The sequence below is a fragment of the Helicoverpa armigera genome, chromosome 16 (assembly GCF_030705265.1).
Source record: "Helicoverpa armigera isolate CAAS_96S chromosome 16, ASM3070526v1, whole genome shotgun sequence".
Taxonomy (NCBI): domain Eukaryota; kingdom Metazoa; phylum Arthropoda; class Insecta; order Lepidoptera; family Noctuidae; genus Helicoverpa; species Helicoverpa armigera.
This window is the reverse complement of record NC_087135.1, coordinates 8,895,235-8,922,374: the sequence shown is the minus strand read 5'-3', so window position 1 is coordinate 8,922,374 and position 27,140 is coordinate 8,895,235. Positions and strand designations below refer to the sequence as shown.

Sequence of the window (27,140 nt, the reverse complement as noted above, 5' to 3'; positions counted from 1 at the left end):
ATGATTTTGTTCACTATTCCTACGATACTAGCTATACCGAAATTTTTCTACTGAACAGTGACACGCTCGCATGAGTTGCTCCCATTAGGTCAGTAGAACAAGTGGGAATAGAGAATCCCAACAGCTCTATTTTGTTATAGCTAACATCGTAGGACAAGTGAGACATTTAATTCCCATTAGTTCTACCGTGAGTGTTCAGTAGAACTAGTGGGAACAAAGGAACCAATATGTATGAAGTTACAACGTATATGACAAAAAAAATATAACTAGGGGCCCAAGTTCACCAACAATGAGATAAACACTTATCATAAACAGGCACTGTTATTATTTTTACCTAAAGAATTTTCGTGTTCACCACCTCTTAGAAAAACCCTGCTCAAGTATCGACTGCTTCAACAAATCCACAGATAATACATATATTTTATCAATAGAACAATACAAGCTGTATACTTTTCATTTTATTAATGACTAGCTGTTTTCCCGCAGTTTCGCCCGCGTCCCGTGGGAGCTACTGCCCGCACCGGGATAAAATATAGCCTATGTTACTCGCAGATAATATAGCTTTCTAATGGTGAAAGAATATTTAAAATCGGTCCAGTAGTTTTTGAGTTTATCCATTACAACCAAACAAACAAAGTTTTCCTCTTTATAACATTAGTATAGATTTACAGATACTTATTAATTCATAGAACAGCTGTTTTAAGGAATACAGATGTCTATATATTGTCAGTGAACTTAGGCCTAGGGCCGCTATTCCACTGGCGTCCTACGAGTGTTGAATCAAGCAAGCATCAACAGCAACGCTTGTAAAACGCCAGTTTAAACGCGGCCTAATTAGTCTTGAAACTTCCGTTAAAATTAGGTTTTGGAGCGATCGACTCGCCATTTTTTAATATACAAACAGACATTGACTGCCGAAAGAACCAGTAACTAATATCTAATTTATTTATTTAATTTTACTGCGTATTATTTAATACATATATTTGACACACAGGTACACGTGCACGAAGGTAAATCATTATATTTTTTTACATGATTAAAAATGTTTTATTTTTTTTAATATTTTGGTGGTCTTTTCAACCGATTTACACAAATTGAAGTCATACTTCGAGGTTCTTTTTTTTTAATTATTTTTACGTTGGACAGTACGTTACAAATTCTTTCGACAGTTAGTTATGATTACAACATATGGCATCGATAGTTATATTATCTCTTGCGCATTTGGCATCCGATTCCCGGCCCATTAAACAGTGAAAACACTTCAGTGAAAAAGTTAATTATGAGCTAAGTGATTTCCTAAGCTTTTTTTATAAAGGTAAGAATTTTTCAACAGTTATAATTTTTATCTTTCTTACTTATGATACAGTTTTATGTTTTCACTTTCATATACATTTATTCAAATTAATTTTAATTTTTATACATATCAAATCTTTCCGGTACCTAGTTCCAGAGCATGTTTAAGTAAAATTTTTACCATCCCCTATTTTAACCCGAACATAGGGTTAATTTGTAAAGATACAGATTAGTACACCTTCACATTATCTATTCATCATCAGTTGTGGCTTCGAAACATGTAAATTGTTTCTGTAAAGTTAATGTTTCTTGTCTTAAACTATCTTACACTTCAGCGTTACTGGCGTACTTTAGTAACACTCTGTATATAAACATCAACATATATGAATATGAGTTTACTAAATCATTCTGTGTTTATTATGTCTACGAAAGCAATTGCAATTTTTATATTAAGTACGAGGCTTTATATTGTCGTTTCATGCACTTTAACTTGTAAACTATATACATACAGTACATTTTAACAGAACACAAAACAAATTATGACCACCATATGTTTTGTAACGATACATAGACTCGAATGAACTCAACGCATCACAATAAAATCTAGTACACAAGTAACGTGCAATATAAACACTATAAATACAAATCGGATGACCAAAAAGCGCAACGAAATCCAATTTTTAAATTTCAAAATAAATGAAGGCGGTATTCCCACTGGTGGGACTCCAAGACCGGCAAAATATATTACTTTACCAAGCATATTGGATATGGTGTACTGCACCATTGGAAACACGCCATAATGTGCTAATCATTATCATAAAATAGACTATACTCGAAATTGCTCCAGAGTCAATTTGTACTCATAAGAGCTGACTACCCGTGCCAGCGGGGAATTTTGAAAAATAAATTGTCCATCTATACATTTATTACAATCCTTTACAAAATAACTTACATTAAAAAACATATCCGCAAACATTACATAAAATGATTTTACGTTCAAATGCACTTAATAAGTATTTGTGGGGTAATTAGGCTTACTAGGCTTTAAGTTCCTACGAAACACATACTATTCCTAAGAAAAACAATACGTAAAGTGTCCATGTATTTAACCAAAATTATTAAATATTTATTTTTATGAATGAATATTGAATATCTTTTATAAACATATAAATGCTAATTAAATATTATTTAGTGCTAACAGATCACATAGGCTAAAGCCTAATTGGGGCAAATCCAGGCCTATCCTAGATTTTAGGCAAGATTTACCAAACTGCCTCAGTTTCAAGTCATACCCTTGCTATATTATGGCAAATTTTGTCATACCAAAATATACAGAAATACATACAAAATAAAGTAAAAGAGGGTGTTCCTCGAAGATTGGATCAATCCATACTTCGAGGGACACCCCTGTGTGCATTGTTTACCTAAACTAACTTTGTGGAAAAATATATATATGATACATTATGTTTTAGTATTAAGTTGCCGATTCATCCAATGTCACCTAAAACTATTTAAGAATTCACGCATTTTAACTAGAACTTTTGACTGATGATTTTATCTTTACAAATAAACGCCAACAATACATAGCGCTGGTCCCTAAACTAAAATTTAAAACTAAAATTCGGAAGTACCGACAAGATTACAAATCGAAGGAGACATTAAAACCGTAAAACTAAATTACAGACAAAAGGAATGAGCAAATTAGATAGATATGTCGCAACATAATGTTTTAAAGAGAAAAAATATACTCTAAACGCTAATGTTAAAGAAACATTTTTCCTTTCACTTGCGAGTCCCAGGACGGTATCACGTGATTTTCGGGTTTCGCAAATGAATTCACGTGACGTCTATTCAAAATGAGAGATTTTTCCAGAACTTTCCTTAAGGTTCACGTGACTTACATAAACCTCTTGCGTTGTATTGTGAAAAGTTGGCTACAATATGGCTTCTTGATGTTTCAAAAGACCTTTTATTCTTCGTAAAACAAAAACAAACTGAAAGCCATAAGGTTTCGCGCCTGTATCTAAACAACTTTTGATATTTTGATATTATTTTCGAGGCTCAAAAATAAATAGCCTTTAATAAACTTTTCGGCATTGATCATAAACAAATTAAACCTTTCTCTGCTATGTCCTTTGTTTACGCTGACATTGACGCAAGTTAAAGAAACAGCCTTAAATAAACAGTCGTTAAAAATATAAGAAACAGTTATAAATAGTATTTTTTTAACACGCTCAGCGCTATTATCTTTTGAATTTGTATGTCAAATCACTTAGGTATTCTGTTACCTTTTTCATTTAGTGAGAACAACATACTTATTACAGACCTCTATATCGTATTAACCGTTTGGTCGCGCTAATATTTCCTGACGCATAGATAACGCGGTAATTGAAATTTACTTTACGCAATATTCGATGTTAAAAAGGGGTAATTCTAATAAAATTTCGCAATTAAATTATGAAAACGTAAAGTTATAACGTATATCGTAATCCGCATAATAGTCAATTCAATTTCTACTGTAATTTTCAACGAGTTCAATCAATCTCGCCGGGGTGTAAAAGCGACTTATCGACTAAAGTATGTGAGAATGTATCTACCAAGTCTAGTGGAGTCATGTCGAGTCTTTGCGGAGTGTCCTGGATGTCTTCAAGGTCATTGATGGAGTTCACGGAGTTCTGGTCGCTCAGAGACAGGCTGGTGTCTGTGTCGTCGCCATAGCAACGACGCTTGTGGTCAGACGGGAAGTTGTGGTAGGAATGTTCGACGCGAATCGCTTGCATTGTGTTGCTGTAACAGAGAAAGTTTATATCAGGATTCCGTGGGTTTTATGGTCGTGACATTAATATGAAATAGGAAAGGTCTTTAGGTGTTATTATTAATTTAACTGTGCATACTTCATATTATCTTATCGTTTCAATGGCCAAACATGCTTAACAATATCGACCTTTCAAGTACCAAGGCTGAATCAGATTGTACTACTATCCATTTAACATGCAACGATCTGTACCAATTTAATGTCAATAAAAACCAACACCAGTTCCTATGCAACACCATTCAAAATGTAAGAAATTAATTTTACCTGTTATACAAACAGACGTATTATAGTCACCTGGTTTTCCTCAGAACCGGTCGGCCCATTTCCACTTGGAGTTCCAAGGAGTACAGCTTAGCCAGCGACTCCAACTTCTCCTTTTCCTCAGGATCATTAAGGCTTGGCAGCTTGAGTTCAGTCTGGCAAGAGTCTTGGAGGAACTTCGAAAGCTGCTCATTAGCAGCACTCAGGATCAAAAACCCCGGCCTTTCGTCCCTTATCCTGCGACAGCCAGCTCTTATTTCCCTCACTTCCGTCACAACAGCATTCCCCATAGAATGTTCACTATAATAATGGTCGCTCTGCGGAGACTTTTCACTCAAATTCAAGTCACTCGACGATGTTTTCTGTAGAGAAAAATTCGTGCGTGGCGTCTGGTTGAACGATTCATCCTGTTTCCCCGATTTCTCTTGAAAGGCCTGAAAGGACTGAAAAAACGACTCATTCGCATTTTGTCCTGAAACACCCGCGTTTTTTATATCACTGAAACTGCTGAAGGAGGAATGCGGCTGTAGGATGTCTCTGCTGTCTTTCGAGACAGCCTCGTCTTCTAAATCGACCACGGTTTTAGAGTCGGACATCATAGCGTCGTCATCGTTCCCTGAGTCCACTTTAGCCCGTTTCTTCTTGAACCTGTTTTTGCAACTAGCCCATCCACTTTTTACAAGCAACTTTTCTTTTTTCAATCGTTTCGGCGGTGGCATGTTACTGGCAGATTTAGGAGAATTGTTATTCACTGATTTCGATGATTTAAACGTGAGGCTTTTATTGAAAACTTTCAGCTCTTCAATACCAGGCCAGTCTGTGAGTTCGTCATCTCCTTCTCTGTCACTATCATTTGTCACAACTCCATCAGAATCACTACTGCTCAAAGAGCTTGACTCGTTTCCTGCGCAATCCATCCCGCTGTTAGAGTCGTCAAACAATAAAGGATTTCTGAGCGAAGGAGGGTGTGTCTTGTTCAACATTTTAAACTTTCTGTGATATTTTCCGTCGAAACTGTTCTTTCCTGTACTCGTGGTGGGGTTAAAGAAGGGCGGGAGGTCTGTTGTTATTTTGTAGCCCGTCAACTTCGACAGCGTAGGCGTACCGTTTTTAGAAGTATTTTTATACACAAAGTTGAAACTCGAACTTCCTGGTAATGAGGGCGTGTTTGTAGGTACAGTCGATTTTGTGCCTTCTGCGTTCTGAGATTTAAGTACAATTTTGCCTGGCTGTAGCACCGGTTCCTTTTTAGGTAGGTCTGTGTCGTATTTCCTTGACTTAAAGTCGTTTTTAGAGAAATATGCTGATTTCGATGAGCAACCCCCACTGAAGGACCTCTCTCTCATTTCACAAACATCGCCCTTGTCCCGGTGAGACCATTTCCTTTTGCCACAGAAGGCATTTCTGAAAAAACAGCTAATAAGCCAACACATAGCGAATTAGTAACAGTTTTCCGAAGATTATAGTATGTATGATTGTAAATATCAGCATATGAAACAATACAAATATCATGTCCCAAAACAGTGTACACAATAATGGGAACATGATGTTTAATTTGATTTTCAGAGTACTGTACAGTAGGTATAAGAATGTCATAATTGGTTTTTATAGCAATTTGAATAACTTTTTAGTATGTTACTCGTATTTTTTACCGACTTCCCAAACAGGAGCTTTTTGGAATTTAAACTTTATTACACTTAATTTGATAAATCAATAACTTCCACTTCCAAATTTAAAAAATACGACTTGTATTTAAAGTTAGATAGATATTTAAGTGGGGCGAAAAATCAATGGGGGAAAAAATCTACAGAGGATTTTCTCCGACTAATTGGCTAGTTAATAACGTAATATCACGATAAAATTTCAGATGATATACAACAAACAGTTAACACTAACCTGTCAGGTTTTGTGATTGTCTTGTGTTTATTTACATGTATAGCCGGGGACAGCACTTGGCTCTGAAGTATTATTGTGGCAGGCAATGCATTTGGCTGAAAAATAAACACCATTTTCAAAACATGTTCACGTTGATGTTACTCATTTTAGTAATTTTTCTGTTAAGTTTGATAAATTTTTCCTTTTTTATTTTTATCTGTTTACTTTTTATTTTTTGGTATACTAAATTCATAGATCAAATTATAAATCGAATAACTGTCAAGCATTTTCCATAAAAACTTTTAAGTGAAAGACAATAACTACTTCAGAAAACTTTAAATGTGAAACATGGCAATAAATAAACTTATAAAATTCTTTTCACTCACCTCAGTAGTAACACTCAAAATCTCAATTGGCGGTGTCCTTTTCCCATCCGTGTACTCAACTGGCATTTTCTTATACTTCCGTTTCCTCCTAGCATTAGCCGGTCTCGTGGGAGAGAAGTTTTCATTGAACGAGTCCGACTCAAAGTTGCCAATCTGACAGTAATGTCGAGACTTAAGGCTGGACTTGTGTAAGCTGAGGTGAGGGTCATCAGAGTCTGACAGTGGCTGCGTGATGAGGGGGGCTTGTGGTGGACTGCTGGAGCTCCCATCTTCAACTAGGCTTACAGTCACTGCGGCTGCTGTAAGAGATTACGTCCACTTATAGATTTTGACCTTCAGATGTAGTTTTAGGCAGTTACCTAATTGTTAGTAGACTCTGGGTATATTCTCGAAAAAAAAATACAAGGAACTAAGAAAGCCTATGTTTGGTACAGAACTTAAATAATTCTTTTGAAATCAGAAAAAGGAAGCTAAGAGTTTAATTTACTTAATCATGTTGGATTTGTTTATTTTCCTTCAAATAGGTAATGAATAAGAAACCAAATACGTGGTCATTTAGTGATTCAGACTTTATTATGAAAAAGGGGTTTACCAGGTGACTCAAAGAAACAACCATTAATTGAAAGTTAACATGTTACAGGTATATTTTTATTACCCAAAAACAATTATTTATTTTTAAATTTACAACTTTCTATTATCTATGTATAAAGTCAATTATTTTTCAAACAGGTTTAAATTACTGATTAGTTTCATTACCTACTACAATGCAAAAGTTAGTAATTGTACAAAGGCTTGGCACAAATTCAAATATTTGGCACAATTTTAAAATGATTGTACTGGTATCAAAATAGTGAGTTTAAAGAACTCTTTGATTGTATTGTCTTTTGTAAAAATAACACAAATAAACTGTCTTTTAAGTAAGCCAAGAATTTCATTGAGCCTTTATAAAAAAAATACCAGGTGCAGAGTAAAATGTTTAAGAAAGAACAAATTCTTTATGAAAAAAACCTTGAATGACTTAAGAGTCAAGGTACTCACGTAAGTTTCCGGCGGATCTGGTCCGTCGACGGAGGCCGAGCTTCCTCCGCTCCTGCCGACCACAGTTACTCTCCTCCAAAGCCAGGTTCAGGTCATGAGACAACCTCTCCATCGTCCTTAGTGACCCTCAAGCAAACCTAATCGTGCCATTTAAATCTAGAACATACGATGCACCGGCTCACTTTGTTTACGCCACCTCGTCTAATTTGACCTACTTCCCACCTGCCCTTCCACAAATTCCAAGACTAAATTACACCTCCAACTCAAAACTAAAAGAAACACAATCAAAACAGCAACTTTACACTCGGGATCACAACAAAAGTATACATTTCATATCCTTCCCGATTCTAGAGAAATGTTTATTTTAAATATAAATTCGCACGATCATCAAGAACACTTTCTACATTAACAGGTGCAAAACATAGAATTTCTGTCAATTAAAACTATTAACATCCACTTTCTTTTATCGAATTTTTTGCCGTGCATGATTTTGACAAGAAATAATAAATATCACGACATTTTTACGACACTCGATGAGTGAATGAAACAAATACTAGTAGATTGTGATTGATGAATGAAATGATTATTATTCAAGCCATAAACAACAGTGTTATTTTTTACACAGCGACAGAATATTTTTTTATTTCCAGAAGATATTTCTAGCCAAGAAGTTGCCTAATGGGCCACCAACATTTTATTATCTAAGGTACTCAATATAATTGCACCATATTGCGGTACGATAAAATGAAGCAATTACATCCGACTAACAACCCGTTAACCTAGTCACCAGGTCAGGGGCAACCCAATACCCCTTGGTTAAAGACTAGTTGACAAACTTTCTAGCTAGTACTTTAGCTTAGTGCTAACTAGATAGTCCATTAAATTACGCAATATTACGAAGTTGGGCAAAAATCTTTATTTTTATTGCACAATAAGTGTTTTTCTAGTAATAGAAAAAAAATTCTTCTATCACAAAATGCTATTGCAAGTCTAGAGGGTGCCTTATGTTGATTTGATTGTGGGAAATTTTAAATGGCAACATCGAATTAAAAAATAAAAAACCGTTGTGCTTTGCTTGTGGAAGCTGGTTTGGTTGTCAATTTTTGCGCCAATTTCATTATTATTTTTATTTTGTTTAATCGCTCCAAAACTAAACTACGCACGTGAAACCTCGCTTGGACCTTTCATATAAATATATAGAACAGAGGTAATATATTTAAAAGTACTTTGTTTCCTTGATATTTGTGATCTTGCCGTAATCAAACGCGTCGTTGTGAAGCTATTTTCGTTAAAAGTTATTGCTTACAAATAAGTATATAAACTTTGAATTATCAGTTTTAAGTTGCAGAATATACGATAATCCAGGTCGTATTACGATTTAATAGAGTTTGTTTTTAGTATTAATCCATTTTTTACTACATCAAGTTGACTTTTCAAAGTTGAACTCTGCGCTGCTTTATGCCTGTTTACCTTTTAGGATTTGCTGTAAAAAGATATGAAATGATTGTGTTTTGGGTTTGGTATGTATTGAAATCCATATGGAACAAAAAATAAAACTTTTTTTTCTTCTATTTGACCTCAATAAAAAGCGTGTCATAATTAAATGCCTATCAATAACTTGCCCTACTTATTACATCAACTTATATGACGAATGCCCACTTTTACTGGCCACATGTCACCACTTCACTCAACAGCAGCAATAGATAATAATTTTGGTGCTAAAAATGAGTTTGTATATAGTTTCAGCGCCAATGGAGGGCGCGGTGACACCAGAAGGTGGGCGTCGCACGCGCGCTGCGCTCGCCGAGATCCCGGTCCGGCTGGATCGTCTCCGCGTCACCCCGCTCCAGCCGGTCACGAACATCCGCGAGCGCTCCCCGGCCCTGCCTGCTGGGTACTTGAGTCCGGCACCATCGCCTGACGAACTGCTTATACAGCAGAGAGGTATAAACTATTACTCTTTAAAAAAATTATATGCAGCCTGCAGTTTTGACTGGATGCAAATTATTCATGATTCTGGGCTGAAATCTATTTTATGTATGTCTATGAAATGGTTTTCAATCGCCTCTGTAACAGCTCATGCAATCAGTCACTCAGTTATCTGATTTCGTTACTACACATACTATCGGCAGTTGCAGTTGGTAGCTCACTTTCAACAAGCACCTTATTTCTCTTACAGGTTTACAGCGTTGTAAGTGTATAATAATATACATTTATTCAAAAAAGAAAACTTTTCTAATAACTTCTTTACTTCATTAATATTCAATAGGCACATACTTTATCATAATCATGCCTATGTTTATGAATAAATATGCCTTAGTTTAAAAATAAACTGGAGTCAAAGTAAATACACTAAGAACAATTACTTAATTGATGGTTTTTTTGTTTAGTGTGTCTTAACAAATCTAGCTATAATAAATGCTATGGTTATTTAAACTGACTAATAATATACTACAATAATTAGATATAGATTTCCCAAAAAGTTTTTTTTTTTTTAATTCGGCTATATTATAAGACTTGGTTCTGAATAATAATGCCTGCAAATCAAGATGCATTCTTACATTTCTCCCTTTGAGTAAGGACTAACTAAAGGTAAACAAACAATCTTGACTGGAATTTTTTCTATTAAACAAACATAATACTGCTAAAAACCATGTTTCAATTGATTAAGTACAGGCACATTTATTTTTGAAGTCTATTGTGCAACTAAAACTGTAGATCTAGAAGCACTATTAATTCTCTTGTAGACACACTTATTCGAAAATAAAATGTATCAAAATACTTTCAAGCAAATTTTCTGTTACAGGCCGCAAACGTCTGCCAGTAACATGGTCGCCGGACATCGATCTGAAGCGAAACTCGTCGTTTCACTCCACCATACGCACGCCGCCCAAAGATAACCATTTATCCCCTCTCAAACTTGGCGTCACCCTCCGCTCTACCCCACGCAAGCGCCTCATGCTCGACACAGAACGCATTCCCCTCACTCCTGAGAAAATAGACTTCTCAGACATCAGTACCCCACAGAAATTCAAAATAACAAGCCCCATTAAAAGTACCCCACCCATGAAAAGATGTAGGCTGGAAAGAACATTAAACTCGGAGTTCAAAGGTCCAATTGATACTGCCCTCAAAGGCTTGAGCCCTACTCAGCTCATTCACATGATCAAAACAATAACTTACAAACACCCTGAAATTGAACAGGAGATCAGGAGTGAGATGCCAGCGCCTGACCTGACACCTCTTGAAGAGAGATTGAGTTACCTGAAGAGTAATATCTTTAAGAGTCTCCCAACTTCACGCCTCACCTCTAAAACTGACTCCCCTGCATACTCTCGAGTGTCCACTCATTTGGCAGCATTCAAAAAGTCTGTCGTCGAACAAGGCAAGGTCTTGGTAGAATCCCAGCATTGGGAGTCTGTAATCCAGTACGTGTTTCTAGCTTGGAGCTATGTGAAAGCTACTCCCGTTTGGGACAACCAGCCGCACAATGCACAAAGGAAACAATGTTTTAAAGCCCTTACTACTTTTTGCATGACGGCGCTAAAGAAAGGGAACATGCAAAAAGATGTGTTGGCTGACATACAAGAAAAACTTCAGGGTATGGTTGCAGACAGTGAAGAAATTTCGTCTTGCTTGAAATATGTTCAAGGCCAGTTACAAGATGTCTTGTAATTCCTATTGTTTATAGTTATGTGGTTTTTATAAGATTGAAAATGATGTAACAGATTCTATAATTGTTATATAAGACTGATAAATTATATGTCTAAATCAACAATGAAAAATGTTTATAAAAGTTAAGTAATTCATATATTGCTTGAAAATCAACGTACATAAAATTGCGCTGCCGCAAATGTTTATGATTTATACCCTGTAGTGCCTTTTATTAATGGGATATAAGCGCAAAATATACTTATTAATTCTTCAACTTTTTCTTTGGAATTAAATTTTTGAAACAATTATGGAATCTGAGTTTTAGTTAATTTTTACCTCAATTCTGATTGTAGATGCAATCTTTTTTTTTGTTATATTAATTGTGTGTTATTTCTTCACTCTGTTAGTAAGATCAGCCAACCCTATGGACAAAATCACTGGCAGATGTTATGACAAATATTTAAATCGCTCAATCTTGAAACCATGGGATGGTGACAATAGTCTGCAATTCTGTTAATCTTAGAAAAGAACATTGGATATTAAAAGCAAGGTTTAAGTTCTGTCTGAATTAAATGTACACTGTACAGGTATTAAACAGTTTCCATACGTAAAATAATTGCTTTTAATTGATGAAGTTTTGTTTTTTTTTTAATTAATTCATTTACTGTTGTATTACATAAAGTGTTCCCAGTAAGAAAAATTTGCCTTTAATTGCATTTAAAAAATGATAATATTTTTATATAAAATATTTTCTTTTTAATGAAATTCTTGTATGTTTTAACTATAATTCACTTAGAATAATAAAATTGTAGAATTAAGTTATGACTTTGGTAGATTTGAAAGGAATCAAAAAATATTTTTTAAGTAATATTTTTTAACAAGTTTGTCTTCCATATTTTTATGGATACTTTATTTTGATTCTTTTCAATAAAGCTGTGACAATACCAAAGTATTTTTAGTTAAGCATATTATGGAATTCAATATGATGATGTCTACTTAATTTTAAATTTGTCATTTATGTATGAACACCGCGCTATGAAATCGTCTTGATAATAGGTAAGGTTTGATTAAAAATACACTGTTGTACAGTGTGGAGCCAAACTGCTCATTTCTGGCAGATTTTTATATTCCGTAAAATCCTTTTCACTTGGCCGAATCAAGAATCGAATGTTGTGCCTTAATCTGTCATTAGTGATTGACAAAATATCATTGATATTGTTAGTATATATTTTTAAGCTTAAATAAATCGTTTTTTGTAATATTTTGTTTTACTTTTGGCAAGATCAGATTCCTAAAACTAGAACACACATTGAACTATGTACGTCACAGGTTCACCAGTGAGGGCGGAGAGCCGAGTGCAATCTGTCATGAATGATAAAATCTCATTGTAATATTTGATAAAACTTGTAATGATGAATCCAATAGGTACTTAATTATAATTTACGGCGTAAAGGTAAATGTTCGCAATGAGGGCACGGAAAGAGGAGCAATTCGTATTTTTAGAAGGCACTTAATTGTTTACCGAATGGACGTCTGCAATGCCATTTAATTCTTTACTTACATATCTCATTAGGTACATATAATTTTTTTTTAATCCCTGCGAAAAACATGTTTACATTAGTTGCTCGTTAGCTATACTTTCTTAATTAGTTTTATGACACCCAATTACCTAACTAATCACCTATTACAGATTAATAATAATAACATCAATTAAGGTTCTAGTAATTAACTAATTATCTGATAGGTCCTTTAAAAAGGGATCCGTATCTAATTTTTAATCATAACGTTCATAGACACCATCCAGTGACAATCGTACTACAGGGAACACACCCCGGTCTAAAAAAAAGTAAAAAAAAAAATCATCCTTGGCAGAAATATGGAGGAAGTAGTGTATTTTATCTCAGTCGAGCTGCTAAATATTGTTAACGGCAAACAAACGGACGAACAACGCAGAGGTATGTTGCAAATAAGACTAATTTTTTTGAAGACAATATCAAAATAATTTTATAATGTTAAGAAAGATTCAGCTTACAATATTTTTTGGAAAAAATCGTTAATATTATTTCTTGAAGAAAATTTTACAGTCCAGCCTAAACGTGGCGTAATTATAAAAGAAACATAATACGTATTAAGATATTGCAAATTATAAACACTTGACTTTTCCAGGTTACAAAGCAACACCATACGTTAAAATGGAAGCCCTCACGCCTGATACAGAATCTTCTTCATCAGACGAAAAAAATAATTTGGAATCTGAAAATGAGTCATCAACAAGAGATATTAATATGACTCCAAGACGACGTCGCATAAAAGGCGTCGACTTTCCTCGGTGCAGGCGTATCAATTTTGATTTATCGGAAAATGATGAAGCTAAGAGTTAAAAAAAAATGGCGGGAAAATGTTTTTTTAAGCTTACATGATTTCTTTTATTTCAAGAAGACCTACTTACCTAATAGTTGATTTATGTTTGTTTGGCGAGATGATAACAGTAATATTTATATGTTTAAGGAATTCTTATTAAATTATTTAGTCTTATGTTGGATGTTGTGCGAAGAATTAAACTCCACAAGTTTTCTAGAGGTTCTAGAGAGAGAATACCTATCTAGTTGATAAGTTATAAATAAATAAAAGTTATATGTTAAACCAAATTTTATTAATTTTATTTCATTACCTTATATATTAGGTAGGTACCATCTTAGGTTTATGTTTAGGCAGAGGAACAAATTAGAGTTCTTTGTTGACAGCGAATTTCTAGAAATCATCAAATGTAGGCAAATATTTCAGTTTCTCAGTTTTACATATAGGCACATTGGCATAATATTAGTGCTTTCTAATCTAAGGTACATTATCAAGTAGCGTCACTTAATTAGTCTCATAGGCATGTGTATTTTACAATAAGAAAAACAATAATGGTAGGTACATTACATATTTTCAAAATATGTTTAATTAAGTTAAATAATGACTTGCTAATCGGCTGAAACAACAAAGCTGATATTTTGTATTAAAATTCACTTTTTTATGTGATCCAGTTTTTTGTTAGGTCTTTATCAGAAAAACGTTACGAGTTTCGAATTGATTTTCATTTTTATCCTGTTGGATTGTTATCATATTGGTTAAAAGTGGAGGTATGCCGTAATGGACACTGTGGCCATTGTGGGCTGGGCATGCCCACAATCCTGATTTACTCGCGAAGTTATACTATTTCGTCTTGCACGTAGGTACTCCCCATATGAACTCTCCCTTAGTTACTACTCTTATGTATAATGTACATATTTCCTTAAGTAGGTACTTCCTCTATACTGTCTCCTCTTTAAGATACCTACATCACATGTATTACCTTTTAACCTGTTACAGAAAATAGAAGAGAACAGGCATAGATATCGTAATACGGGTTCCAGACTGTGGTACCATATTCCAGTAGTGGGCGAACAAGTGTAAGTATTAAGTGTGCTTTCAAGATCTGTTTCCTGTTGCGCAGTACAAATCCAAGGACTTTGAACGCTTTAGAGGTAATATTTATTACATGTTTGTGAATCTGTAAAAGTGGACAGTCTAATTTGGTTAGTATTGGTTTCATGATTTCAATGTTTTAAACTTGAATGCTCAAAGCGTGTCGTTATGTCATTGATTAAAATGTTCAACAGTACGTATAGGGCCTAGGTGTGATCCTTGCGGAACGCCTGATGTGACTGGAAATGTGTTATCTGCCAACAAGCGAAGAGTGGAGCCACTTTATTAAACATCCTCCGAATTAGTTTTTTTACAATTGCATTTTTTTCTTACTACTTAGGTACCCACGAGTAGGTAGGTATGTGAAATGATCCTTTGGTCTGCTATTTTAGCGATATATACCCAGTACACTAAATTGTAACGGTATGTATCACCATAGGCCTCAAAAAAGCCCGTGAAAAAAACATTTTTTCAGTCAATTAAGGAGACACTTATATTTTCAGTAGATAGCTATTTACGCAGTTTGTTACATGAACAATATTTCCCGGCTGACAAAATATTTAATAAAGACTTAATTTGAATATAGCGAGGCGAATTTCCAGCCCAACTTATTGGTTGCTTGCGTGACAAGTGAAACAGTAGTTAATATAAAATACTAACGCATTAGTCCCTGCACAGTGGACTGCGCGCGTTGTACGGAACGTAACGAGCGAAATGTCTAAAATTGAATTCACAGTGAACGGCCAGAAATGTATAGGTCAGCATTTTTTTTTTATTATTTTAATAGTGACTAAACATTTTTATTCATAGTTAATTTAATTTTAGAAAGTGTAAAGTGCTTTGAGTTTTCCTGGAAAATTCTTTTCGTTTCCTTAAATATACCTTCGTAAAAGGCCTGACACCATTGCATTATAAAGCTTAGAATTTCATACTGAAATCAATTAATTCGGAACGATGATTTGCTATAAGTTTAAGCTTAGCGCTGTTTTTGTAGTATTTTGAAGGGAGCAGTAGAAATTAGCCTGACTGAAGTGACAGGCAACGGAGTATAAGCATTAATATATTAGCACTTTTTATTCTTTTTTTTTTAACAAACATGACCCTTTTCGCTTAGTTTGTGGTTCATTTAAAACGCATTTATTTTTCTTAAAACAAGACATGCAATATCCCGAGGATATTTTTTTTTGTTAACTGTAGGTACCTACCTGGTTAGGCTACCTAATAGCCTAAGTTCGCTTTCCTTACAAACTTAAATGAGAATCAATTAAAATTACTTACGTAGTAATTTGAATATAACATATTTTTATAGAATGATAACCTACTTACTGATGATGATGACAAAACTAAGTCAGTACTGCCTAGGTACTGTAATGGCCCACCATTATGTGCTATAATGACATGCTATGCCCTGTCTTATGGTAAAATAACGACATAATGAATGGCAGTTTCCTTGTAAAACAAGTTGTAAACATAGCGAAACGGATAGTAATTTTGTTCGTTCATGGCACTCTTTGAATGGTGCGAAGTCCTACATATTTACTTATAAAAAAAAGAATGTGTAGGGCAATCTGAAATTGTCTATTGCCCTAACAAATTTTAGCGCTGTGCAAAGTCCTAAACAACAGTACCTAGTACGAACTAGTTCTTAAGATGGGTTCTCTTTTCCATGAGAAAGAGTGAAAAGGTAAAAATAGACTAGTTAAATTAGCATAGACCCTTTTGTGCCTGGCAGGGTGGGGCGCCAGACCACGACACGCCAATATTGGATTAGGTTAACACCAGACAATAATTACAGATTCAATTTTGAAAAAACTAATTGCCCAATATTTATCGATTGTTAGGGTGCATCTACACGGTGCAAGTAGCTGGAGCAAGTTTAACATGCGCAAGTGACAAGAGCACGCGGGTGGGTATTTTGCTTTGGTACATGCGCGAGCCGCTGGGCCCGCACGTTTTTAAAATGAATGTAACTTGCGCATGTGCCTCAACATGCACAAGCTATCTTCACAAAGTTACACACTGTAACTGAAGATATATGAATATTTTAAAAAATCATTATTATTGTTTGTTTATACAGTGGATGAGAGCACCCCTCGGGATACGACACTGAATGCATATTTACGCTATGTGCTCTGTCTGCCTGGTACCAAGGCTATGTGCCACGAGGGTGGCTGTGGGTCTTGCATCGTGAAGGTCCGCGCGAGACGGAATACCAGCGGCACTGTTGAAACTTTCCCTGTTAATTCTGTAAGTACAAAAAAATTGTGTAGATAAAAATACATCGGAAGTAGGTACCCCCAACTACCATTCTAAAATTTTTCTTCTCAAGTGATTTACTTCTATATTTGTATAGTAAAGAACATATGTCACTCAGTAAGTTTAATTATCCTATAACGGAGTTCATCTATGTTTATTATCCATTGCCTACTACATGGTTTGGTGGGTACTGTATCTCACCTCAACCGTATTTCTTTAACTTCATACGTTTGTTAAAACCGCTCCAAAATTAAATTATGATTGTGGGCATGGACAATCCCTTCGTGTGGGTCCCGTACAAACGGGCTGATGAAAAAATATAATCGCATCGCAAGTTTTGTGTGGGCGTCCTAAGACTTAAGTTGATAGCCTCGTTGGTCTGGTATCCGCTTAGCGCAACTGCTGTGCACGAAGGTGTCGAGTTCGATTACCGGTTCGGGCGGAAATAGCTTTGTGGGTTTCAGAAACTTTCACAGTGCCTATATTAGATGATTAAAACCTACAGTTCACTCAATAAGAAGGAAAATACTCAAGGTAGTAATATCGTCTTCTCTTTAGTGCCTAGTGCTGATATTTTCCTGCAATGGCTGGGATATCACCACTATTGAAGGCGTGGGCAATCGTTTGGATGGCTACAGCGACGTTCAGAAACGAATCGTTGCCTTTAACGGCTCCCAATGTGGGTACTGCACGCCGGGATGGGTTATGCAACTGACTAGGTAAGAAAGCTGTCATTTAAAATTATTATCCTCAAGAAGATAATAATATACTTCAGCTATATGGTTTCCTTGCAGCTTAATAGACAAAAATCTCACGATGTACGAATTAGAACAGTCTTTCGGCAGCAACACCTGTAGATGTACCGGGTTCAGACCTATCTTAGATACGATCAAATCTTTCGCCGTAGACGCGTCTCCAGAAATATGCCAAAAAGTCCGGGATATTGAGGAACTTAATACCCCATGTTCGAGGAACCCTAGGACCTGTCAGAGAAAGTGTTCAGAACAAAGCGATGGCAGCGATTGGAGTGTGGTTGCTGATGTTAAAAATGAGAACACCCTGAGCTTTCATTTTGGCAATTATTCATTCTATAAAGTGTATGACAGGCAGGCCATCTTTGAAGTTCTTAATAAACATGGCGTTGATTCTTATATGCTGGTCGATGGAAATACTGGGAAAGGTGAGTTGGTTTTTGAGTTAAAATTATTTAAGAAACTTGTAGGTAGACATAATATCACGCGATAAAACAGATAATTAAAGTAGAAGTAACGCATATACGAAAATAAAAGTTAACCAACAGTTCTAAATGACTAACTACTCACATGTCAATAATATTTCAGGTATTGTGGAAACGTTTGAATACCCCCGAGTTTTGATAGACATTAGTGAAGTGGCATCCCTCAAGACGTACACTTTCGACCAGAACCTGGTACTTGGAGCCAACGTCTCCATACAGGACTGCATCACGATATTCAAGGAAGCTGCAGCTAATAGGAGCGGTTTTGCATACTTGGCCGAGTTCGTGAAACATCTTAATCTTGTTGCTCATATACCCGTAAGAAAGGTAAGGATCAATAATTTATGTATGGACAAGTTTTAAAAACCTTTATTTATTTTGTTATGCTATTTTCAACCATCATCCTCATTCTCATTGTCATCCTGCCTCGCAGGATGTCCTCGTATTCCAAATACCTACATACTTCTCTGTCTGACATCATTTCACAAGCGAAATTATTCTTTTAACGACTTCAAAACAAGAAGTAGGTAGTTACGTTGTCAATTAGCCTACGTAGATAGGTGTATGTTTTTTTTAATATCATACCTTTGTTTGCTTGTTACTTACATCTAAGAATCTTATTTTATAGATTGGTTCCATAGCCGGCAATTTGATGTACAAGAGACAAATACCGAAATACAAGTCTGATTTGTTCATTCTTTTCGAGTGTGTTGGAGCCAATGTTACAGTTTGTAAGTACTTCTTTTTATTAATCTATAACTAGACTTGCATGCACACATTTAAGTGATCGTAAATCAATAAAAGAAAATCCTCCTTGAACTACATACCTACATATTACAAAGTGAAGAAATCCCTAGTAGGTAATATTATAAATGCGAAAGTAACTCTGCCTGTCTGTCTGTTACGCTTTCACGTCTAAACCATTGAATTTAATAAAATTTGGTACAGAGATAGAGTTGATCTTGAAAAGAACAGGATAGTTTTTATCCTGGACTTTTGAAGAATTCTCTTGGAAACGCGATATAACCGAACTATACGCGGGCGAAGCCGTGGGTGGAAGCTAGTTCTAGTTAATTCCTTTACACAAGTTGCAATAATTTTGGTCCTTAGGTACATCGAATGGACGGACAAAAACGTTGACAATATTGGAATTCATAAAGTTCGACATGCAAGGAGCGGTGATGATAAACGTGGAGCTGCCGCCGCTTAGCAGCTCTCACGTCTTCAGGAGTTATAAGGTGAGTAACTTTAATTAAACAAAATAAACGGTCAAAGCTAGACCACTTTATTAACTGCGGTAGTTAATAGAAATAGTTTAAGACATTTTAATAAACATTGAACAACATATTTCATGACAATCAATAAGGGTTTACAAAGGGTAGCAGAGTATCGGAAACTCCTGAACCGCTTTGAAAAGATATTTCACTGTTGGAAAGTTACACTCTTTCTTAGTAAAATAGGCTATTTTTATCCCGGTACGGGCAGTAGTTGCCATGAGGCGCGGGTAAAACCGCGGGAAACCCGTGTCCGATTCTAGAACAGACTGAGAGTACCTATCTCACGAATTTAAAAATTAAAAAGAAACCCACCCTTTTTAAAAAAAACCTTATTATAAAATCCAAGATCACGTTGCATTAAAGATATACGCATCATCCTATCCCTGCACGTGTGGCTTTCTTGGTAATATTATTGAACTGCATTATCCTATAAGCAAACGAGTTTCTTATTCATAGTAAATCATATAAATCGTGATATCGTGATCACTTTTGTAACTATTATTTCTATTTTTGCGTATACATATAGTACCCATCTATAGAATTGCCGTTTACCTTGTTTTGCATTATATGTATAACTTTATCAACTTAATATCGCTATGTGAACATATCACTTTCTTAAAAAGAGTGTCCATGTATTACCGAATCTTTTCCACGAGCGTAACTTTTTGGAACCGTAGAATTAGTGTGAAATAAATTTATTTTACCCTGACTTTCATATTTTGAAAGATTTTGTTTTACCCCTTTTTCGATAGATAATTTTATTACACCTACGATGAGTTGCACCATTGAACTATAATGATAAACGAACCATTTTCAGTAGTTAAATCGCCGGGCGGCAAATAGGTAGGCATAGGTTGGCTGGTTATGGTCCAAACTATAACCAATCCAAACTAATTAATCGTTACAGTTAAATAGTACAAGTCTTGAAGTTAAGATGTTATTTTTTACAATCTCACTTTCCTTTAAGTTAAGCAGACCGCAATCACTCAAAATTGAATCATCAAAATATACAAATTATTTCAGATCATGCCACGCAACCAAAATGCTCTAGCTGTGGTAAACTCAGCTTACCTCCTTAAACTGGGCAGTAAGAATGAAGTAGAATCAGCTAGCATAGTGTACGGGAACATTGATCCATCCTTCGTACACGCCAAAAAGACCGAGAAGTATTTAATCGGAAAGTGTATCTTTACTGATGAAACCTTGCAAGGAGCTATCAAGGTTCTGAATAAGGAGCTGGTACCAGTGGAAATAACTGGAGAGCCTCCAAAAGAGACGAGAAAGAAGTTAGCTCTGGGACTGTTTTACAAGGTAAGAATTTTTCTAACCGTCGTATTGTGTTCTTAGTTCTTACTGTACGGTAATTTGTTTAAATGAGACAGTCAAATAGTATTGTTCTTGTGGAGGTTAAAACTTCAAACCATATAGGTAGATTCGTTCTACCATTTCTTATTCCCAGCAAAACAAATAGGAAGTCGTGAAGGGTCGGCATTTTGGTTGCGGTCTTTTGTATACTTGATATTCAAAATTGCTGATTTTCAGCTTACCTACATTGAATAAAAATAACCCATTTTCTTACAGTTCGTCTTAAGCATAGCTCCAGCCGGCAAAGCTCTTTCCAAATACGCTTCTGGAGGGGCACTGCTCCAAAGACCAGTGTCTTCAGGCAAAGAAGACTACCAGACAGACTCCAGTCTATTCCCGTTGAACAAGCCAGTGGATAAGTTGGAAGGCCAGATCCAAGCCGGTGGTGAGGCGAGGTTTGTGAATGACATGCCTGCTCAGCCAGGACAGGTGTTTGGTGCTTTCGTCCTGTCTACAATACATGGAGGAGAAGTGGACACCATAGATGTGGAGGCTGCTATGGTGAGTTCTTATTTCAATTTGTGTTTTGTTTTTTATTTTCTACATTTGTCCTATTGTGAGAAAAAGGAGGAGAATTTCTTTAAAAAATGAAGTAGATAGAAGAAGAGATAAACAGCCTTCTCATTATTTATTTCAACATTTACATTTCATTGTTCTTGTGTATCTAAAAAGCATGTTTTCTTTTTTATAATTTTTGGTATGTCTGTAAACATATGTAGGTATAAGTGTTTTCCTTGTTTAAAGTTAATTACGTGCGTGAAATGTTTCAGAAAAACAAGTCCTAAAGTAAACGAATATAAATTAACCACTATCACAAATAATTAAATGGCACACACATGCAGTGTCATGCTTGTTGATAAAAATAATTAAAATGCCATAACATTTGCAGTTGAATCAATAAAGGATACATGTGTATTCAAATTAAATGACGCATTTCCAAAAGTAATGGAATGATACAATTTGTACAAATAATAAAGTATACCTTCGTCTTCAAAAATAACTTCAAAATATACCTACATTTAAGAAAATTTTGGCATAAACATATATAACATAATGGTAATTCATTTTAGGCACTCGACGGTGTTGTAGCCCTATTAACAGCTAAGGACATTCCCGGCGTAAATTCCTTTGGATTCCCAGGAATTCAACTGCAAACTGACGAAGAAGAGATTTTAGCCACTAAAATCAAATTCTGTGGTCAACCCATAGCGGTAATCGTAGCTAAGAGTGAAGAACAGGCTGAGAGAGCTGCTAAAAAAGTTAAAGTAACTTATAAAAATGTTAGCACGGCTGCTCCTGTGTTAACCATTGATGAAGCGAAGAAAGATAGTTCGCGATACGTAGGAGGAGGACCAACTATAGATCCTACAGGAAAAGGCACTAATGTAAAGAAGATTATAAAAGGAGTTTATGAGATTGAGTCTCAGTATCATTACTATTTGGAGCCCATTTCGTGTGTAGTTGTGCCCGTTGACAAGACGTTGGAGGTCTATGATTCGACCCAATGGATGGATTTGACGCAAATTGCTGTTGCGAGGTCTTTGGGGATCAGTGAAAGCGAGTGAGTTTTTGGGTATTTTCTTAGTATATTTTTGTTTACTGTAGCGGAATTAACGTCGATCAGAGGTAAGGTGTTGTAACTGGTTCGTGTTTCATGTTCGTGTTTATTTATTTTATACCAGTTACCAAGACTATAAAAATCCTACTTATATTATAAATGTGAAAGTTTGTGAGAATATATGGATGTATGTTTGTTATTCAATCACGCAAAAACGGCTGGACCGATTTGATTGGGTATGTAGATAGGTGATACCCTAGATTAACACATAGGCTACTTTTTATCAACACACCACGCGGGCGAAGCCGCTGGCGGAAGCTAGTATATAGATACTTTAATAGCTATCAGTTATGGTCCTATGTCTAGACGGAAGATACATTTAAAGCTAAATATATAAATCACACTAACAATTTTTCCAGAGTCATAGTTAAAGTTCGTCGTGTTGGCGGCGGGTTCGGAGGCAAGATCAGTCGTAACGTGCAGGCAGCTGCAGCCTGTGCCCTGGTGGCCAAGAAACTGGACAGACCCTGCAGGTTTATACTGCCGCTACAGACTAACATGATGATCGCTGGGAAGAGATTGCCTTGTCAGTGTGAATATGAGGTGATTAAATATGTCTCTTCTATTCTTATTACCTATTATTAAATTCTTCTATTATTAGGTCCTGTCATTATCTAAATCCCGTATCATCTTGCAAGTCTTTCATGGTAATTATGAATTATTATCGCCGGTCGTTCGCAACGGTTATTATTATTCCTGCAAGTGGTATTCATTTGTTATTTTAGATTTTCCCACGACGTTCAATCATTTAGTTATATTTAAAGTAGCTTCAGTTTAAAAAGAAACGTGCACTAATCTTTAAGTACCCGTTTGAAAGCAACAAAAATACCTTTCATCAGGTCGGTGTAGATGACGACGGTAAGATCCAATACTTAGATGCAACAATAGTGGAAGACAATGGATCTTCCAACAATGAGAACATTCTAGACTTCACCGTCAGCGGCTTCCCGAACTGCTACAACACTGAGTACTGGTCGCTGAAGACTGCAACTGTTCTTACTGATACTCCTTCTAATACTTTTGCTAGAGCTCCAGGTTTGTACATTGCTAGTTTTCCCGATATGTCATTTTGATCCTTATGGGTTACAACATAAGGTTGCTTCTTATTCTCCTTTTCTTGCTGGTAATTTGTGGAAAATGTTGAGCTCTAAGTACACAATTTTATATCATCAGGTACTTGCGAGGGAATTTCAAGCATTGAACACATAATGCAGCACATTGCATTCGCCGTTCAGAAGGATCCTACCGCAGTCCGCAAAGCCAACATGAGGACTGAGGACAATGACCTTCCAGAACTTATTGAGACCCTCAAGACCGACTCCAACTACGACAGCCGAGTCAAAGAGATCGAACAGTTCAATAAAGCCAACAGATGGTTTAAAAAATCTATTTCTATCAATGTCATGTGTTTCCCCGTAGTCTATTACGGGAACTACTCAGCTCTCGTCTCCATCTACAGAGGTGATGGCACTGTTACGGTGTCTATAGGAGGCATAGAAATGGGACAAGGTATCAACACAAAAGCAGCCCAAGTTTGCGCTTACGAACTTGGAGTGCCTTTGGAATATGTCAAGATAATTCCACATTACTCCTTCGTGGCTGCGAATAACGTGTTCTCTGGATCGAGTATTACTACTGAAAGTTGTTGTTACTCTATTACTCGGGCTTGTGAATCTTTGAAGGAGCGATTGGCTCCGATAAGGGCAAAGAACCCAGATGCGACATGGAAGGAGATTATCAAGTTAGCAGGCGATGAACAAGTGGAGTTGACATCCTTGTTCATGATGAAGGATACTGACGAAAAGCTGAAGGGGTACAGTGCATTTGCTGTGGCGATTATTGAGACAAAACTTGACATTTTGACTGGACAGATGCAAATAGTTCGCTCGGATATATTGGAAGATGTTGGTGTTAGTGCCAATCCCAAGTTGGATGTAGGACAGGTCAGTATGAAGATTCTTGATATTTCCTTAAATGTTGTATATAAAGTGCAAAGATGCGGATAGGGATGCGGATTAGGGTTAAAAAAGTTTGTGGGTACATCCATCCGACATGGCTAAAATTCATAATATGCATTGACATTAATTCAGTTCAGATAAATGAGGGAGTACATAAGGCAGTACACAGGGTGTATATAAGAAAGTACACAGGGTGTATATAAGACAGTACATGGGATGTACCTACATATGACATATGGCGGTACATAAGGGAGTACATACTTACCCTTATGTAATAGTCAGAACCTGTGTATAAGGGAGGCAAAATAAGGATTACATATGATTCCCGAAACCAAAAATTATATTCCTTCTAGGTGCAAGGAGCGTACATGCAAGGCATAGGCTACTTTACCTGCGAGAAGCTGGTGTACAACAAGGCGACCGGCAGGCTGGAGACCAACCGTTCCCTGACCTACCACGTGCCACTAGCGCTGGACATCCCCGTGGAGTATAACGTCAAGCTGCGGTACAACCATAAGAATCCTAATGGAGTTCTTGGATCGAAGAGTGAGTAATCCATTTAAATATGTCATTGATCATGTACCTAGTGTTAAGATTTGTGGTTTAGGTGCCCTCAATTTTATTTTAGTGATCAGTTTTGGTTGCTGTAGCAGCAATAGAAAAAGATACATCGTGTGTGAAAATTTCGGCTTTCTGTTACGATGCATGAGATACAGCCTAGTGAAAGACGGACGGTCGAACAATGAAGTCTCAATAATAGGGTTCTGTTTTACCTTAAAATGTTGTGTATCTTTGATAAAGAAAAGCAAAAACTTAAACAAACGTCTTCAATATCATTGGATCATGCATAGCTACTTCCCAATTGCAGCTTGTGGAGAAATGGGTATCTGCACATCCCACGGTGTGACACACGCGCTTCGACAATGCATCATGGAATCCCGCAAGGACTCTGGCTACGATCCCACTGAATGGATCACGATACGTAAGTGATATCCAACAATTACATTACGTTATTATTTTACAGTTACAGGTTTCCTCGTAAACATGTACTAAGAATGCATTTCAAGTGAAAGTATGAAGTTTTTCTGAGATAATTGATACGTTTTTAATACCGATAGATAAAGTCGGTTCAAATCGCGGCCTCATTTTTTTTTTAAGAGGACTGAATATAGCAGTTTTTTCTTTCTTTTTCCGGATTGTTCGCATTGACTTATTGAAAAAAAAATACAGATTTTAGGATGGTTGGAACCATGTAAATATAACGATGACCAAACCTTAACCTACCGCCAAATCACCGATTTAATAAATTGGCGACAATTTGCAACATGTTACCTACAAGTGGTGGTACAAGCTACCCTTATTTTACTGAAAACTCCCAAAGGAGGAAAAACAGGAAACTCCTTAACGGTTGATAGCAGCTACCTCGTATTATATTTTCCTATTTATATATGTAAGGACTTAATACACAAAGATATATTAAAGGAAGAGCCTGACTGTAAAACAAAGCCATTATTGGAGAAAGAAGAACCTTGATTGATAACTAACCACGATCGCCGCTGATTGTTTTCTAAAACACGAACATTTCTATGCAATATATTTCTTTGTCATTTCTCTAAATAGGTTTTGTTGACAATATAAATTACGACGGCAAAGAACATTTGAATATCATATTGTTAGATTTACAAATTGATGGTCTTACACGTGTGGGTACCTAATTTTTGCGCTTGTTGGTACCCACTCTCGATGTTTGTAAGCAGTTCTAAACACTATAGTAAGATCTTCAAATCTCAAACTGTGTTGCACCTACCACTTCTGTTTCACCACCACCCTAAGGTAGATTGGCAGAGACCGCCTAAGGCGTTAAGTCCGCCGTTGTACAATGTGCATAAAGTATTTTAAATAAATAAATAAAAAAAAATCTTCTTTGGTTAGATCCTCATCATCCATCAGCCCTTTTTTACCTTCTTCTTTTTCCTCCTGCCCTGTTCTCAATTTTATTTGGGGTTTACGCAATATCTTCCGCTTCCATTTTTCCCTCTCACTCGTCATACTAACAATCACTGCCTTCCTAGTTCCTATTTATTAATGTTGAGTTCGTATTTTTATATTGGATAAAAATTTCGATTAAGGTGACACCTATCGTCAGGACCTGTGCCACTATTGAATAAACCTTAACATGATTTTGTGTTGTTACAGCTGTGCCATATGATACAGAAGCAATTTTGAAGGCATTGGATGTGAAGCTGGATGAATTCCTCCTCACTAAGTAGACGTGGGTAGGTACCAAGGTCTTTTTACCTGCATATTTTTATAAAACTTTTTTTTGTGATACGATGAAGAGCGATTTAGAGAATAAATCCCTTCCTGTTATTTCTTTTTTTTTGTTTTTTAGTTAAGTTTGCTACTACATTACTTATTTTATTTTTTATCAAAATTATTTTGTTTTCTGTTTACAATTAATTTCAATTTCAATATTTTTCAATTTTGCTTTTAATTTTTGACATACGTTGTAATCAACATTTCCGAATAAAATACGTGTTTGTGTTTCTGATTTCAATAAATATTTCAATGCATGTGCGTTTTATGCTACCTGTATTATTTTAATTGACCCTTTTTCCAAGTTCTTTGTGCCTAAGACAAGTCTTCATCACGGAGTT

At 35.9% G+C, this 27,140-nt stretch overlaps 3 protein-coding genes across 5 annotated transcripts; 2 read left to right on the top strand and 1 right to left on the bottom strand.

Annotated features, from left to right (window-relative positions):
- Positions 1–335: 335 nt before the first annotated feature.
- LOC110372120 (uncharacterized) lies at positions 336–8,237 on the bottom strand. Of its 3 annotated transcripts, none has more exons than XM_049844312.2 (5): positions 7,669–8,237; positions 6,631–6,926; positions 6,266–6,360; positions 4,403–5,785; positions 336–4,080 (listed from the first exon to the last, which is right to left on the bottom strand). In XM_049844312.2, exons 1-5 carry the CDS (start codon positions 7,778–7,780, stop codon positions 3,828–3,830), a joined length of 2,139 nt encoding a protein of 712 aa, XP_049700269.2. In that variant the 5' UTR covers positions 7,781–8,237; the 3' UTR covers positions 336–3,827. The 3 variants fall into 3 exon arrangements, with proteins under 3 accessions (XP_049700269.2, XP_021184339.3, XP_021184340.3); XM_021328664.3 differs by having other exon boundaries at positions 6,631–6,929; positions 7,669–8,236; XM_021328665.3 differs by having other exon boundaries at positions 4,403–5,773; positions 6,631–6,929; positions 7,669–8,236.
- Positions 8,238–8,715: 478 nt separating this feature from the next.
- Positions 8,716–12,581, top strand: LOC110372182 (uncharacterized). The gene is made up of 3 exons (XM_021328745.3): positions 8,716–8,875; positions 9,409–9,612; positions 10,475–12,581. The coding sequence occupies exons 2-3, from the start codon at positions 9,420–9,422 to the stop codon at positions 11,341–11,343; spliced, it is 1,062 nt and encodes a 353-aa protein (XP_021184420.3). The 5' UTR covers positions 8,716–8,875; positions 9,409–9,419; the 3' UTR covers positions 11,344–12,581.
- Positions 12,582–15,388: 2,807 nt separating this feature from the next.
- On the top strand, positions 15,389–27,027 carry LOC110372133 (uncharacterized). The gene is made up of 16 exons (XM_049844333.2): positions 15,389–15,529; positions 16,850–17,019; positions 17,587–17,747; positions 17,823–18,208; positions 18,369–18,592; positions 18,894–18,996; positions 19,376–19,503; positions 20,566–20,853; positions 21,124–21,408; positions 21,978–22,468; positions 22,885–23,068; positions 23,365–23,560; positions 23,699–24,468; positions 24,837–25,029; positions 25,352–25,465; positions 26,680–27,027. The coding sequence occupies exons 1-16, from the start codon at positions 15,487–15,489 to the stop codon at positions 26,751–26,753; spliced, it is 3,810 nt and encodes a 1,269-aa protein (XP_049700290.2). The 5' UTR covers positions 15,389–15,486; the 3' UTR covers positions 26,754–27,027.
- The last annotated feature ends 113 nt before the right edge of the window (positions 27,028–27,140 follow it).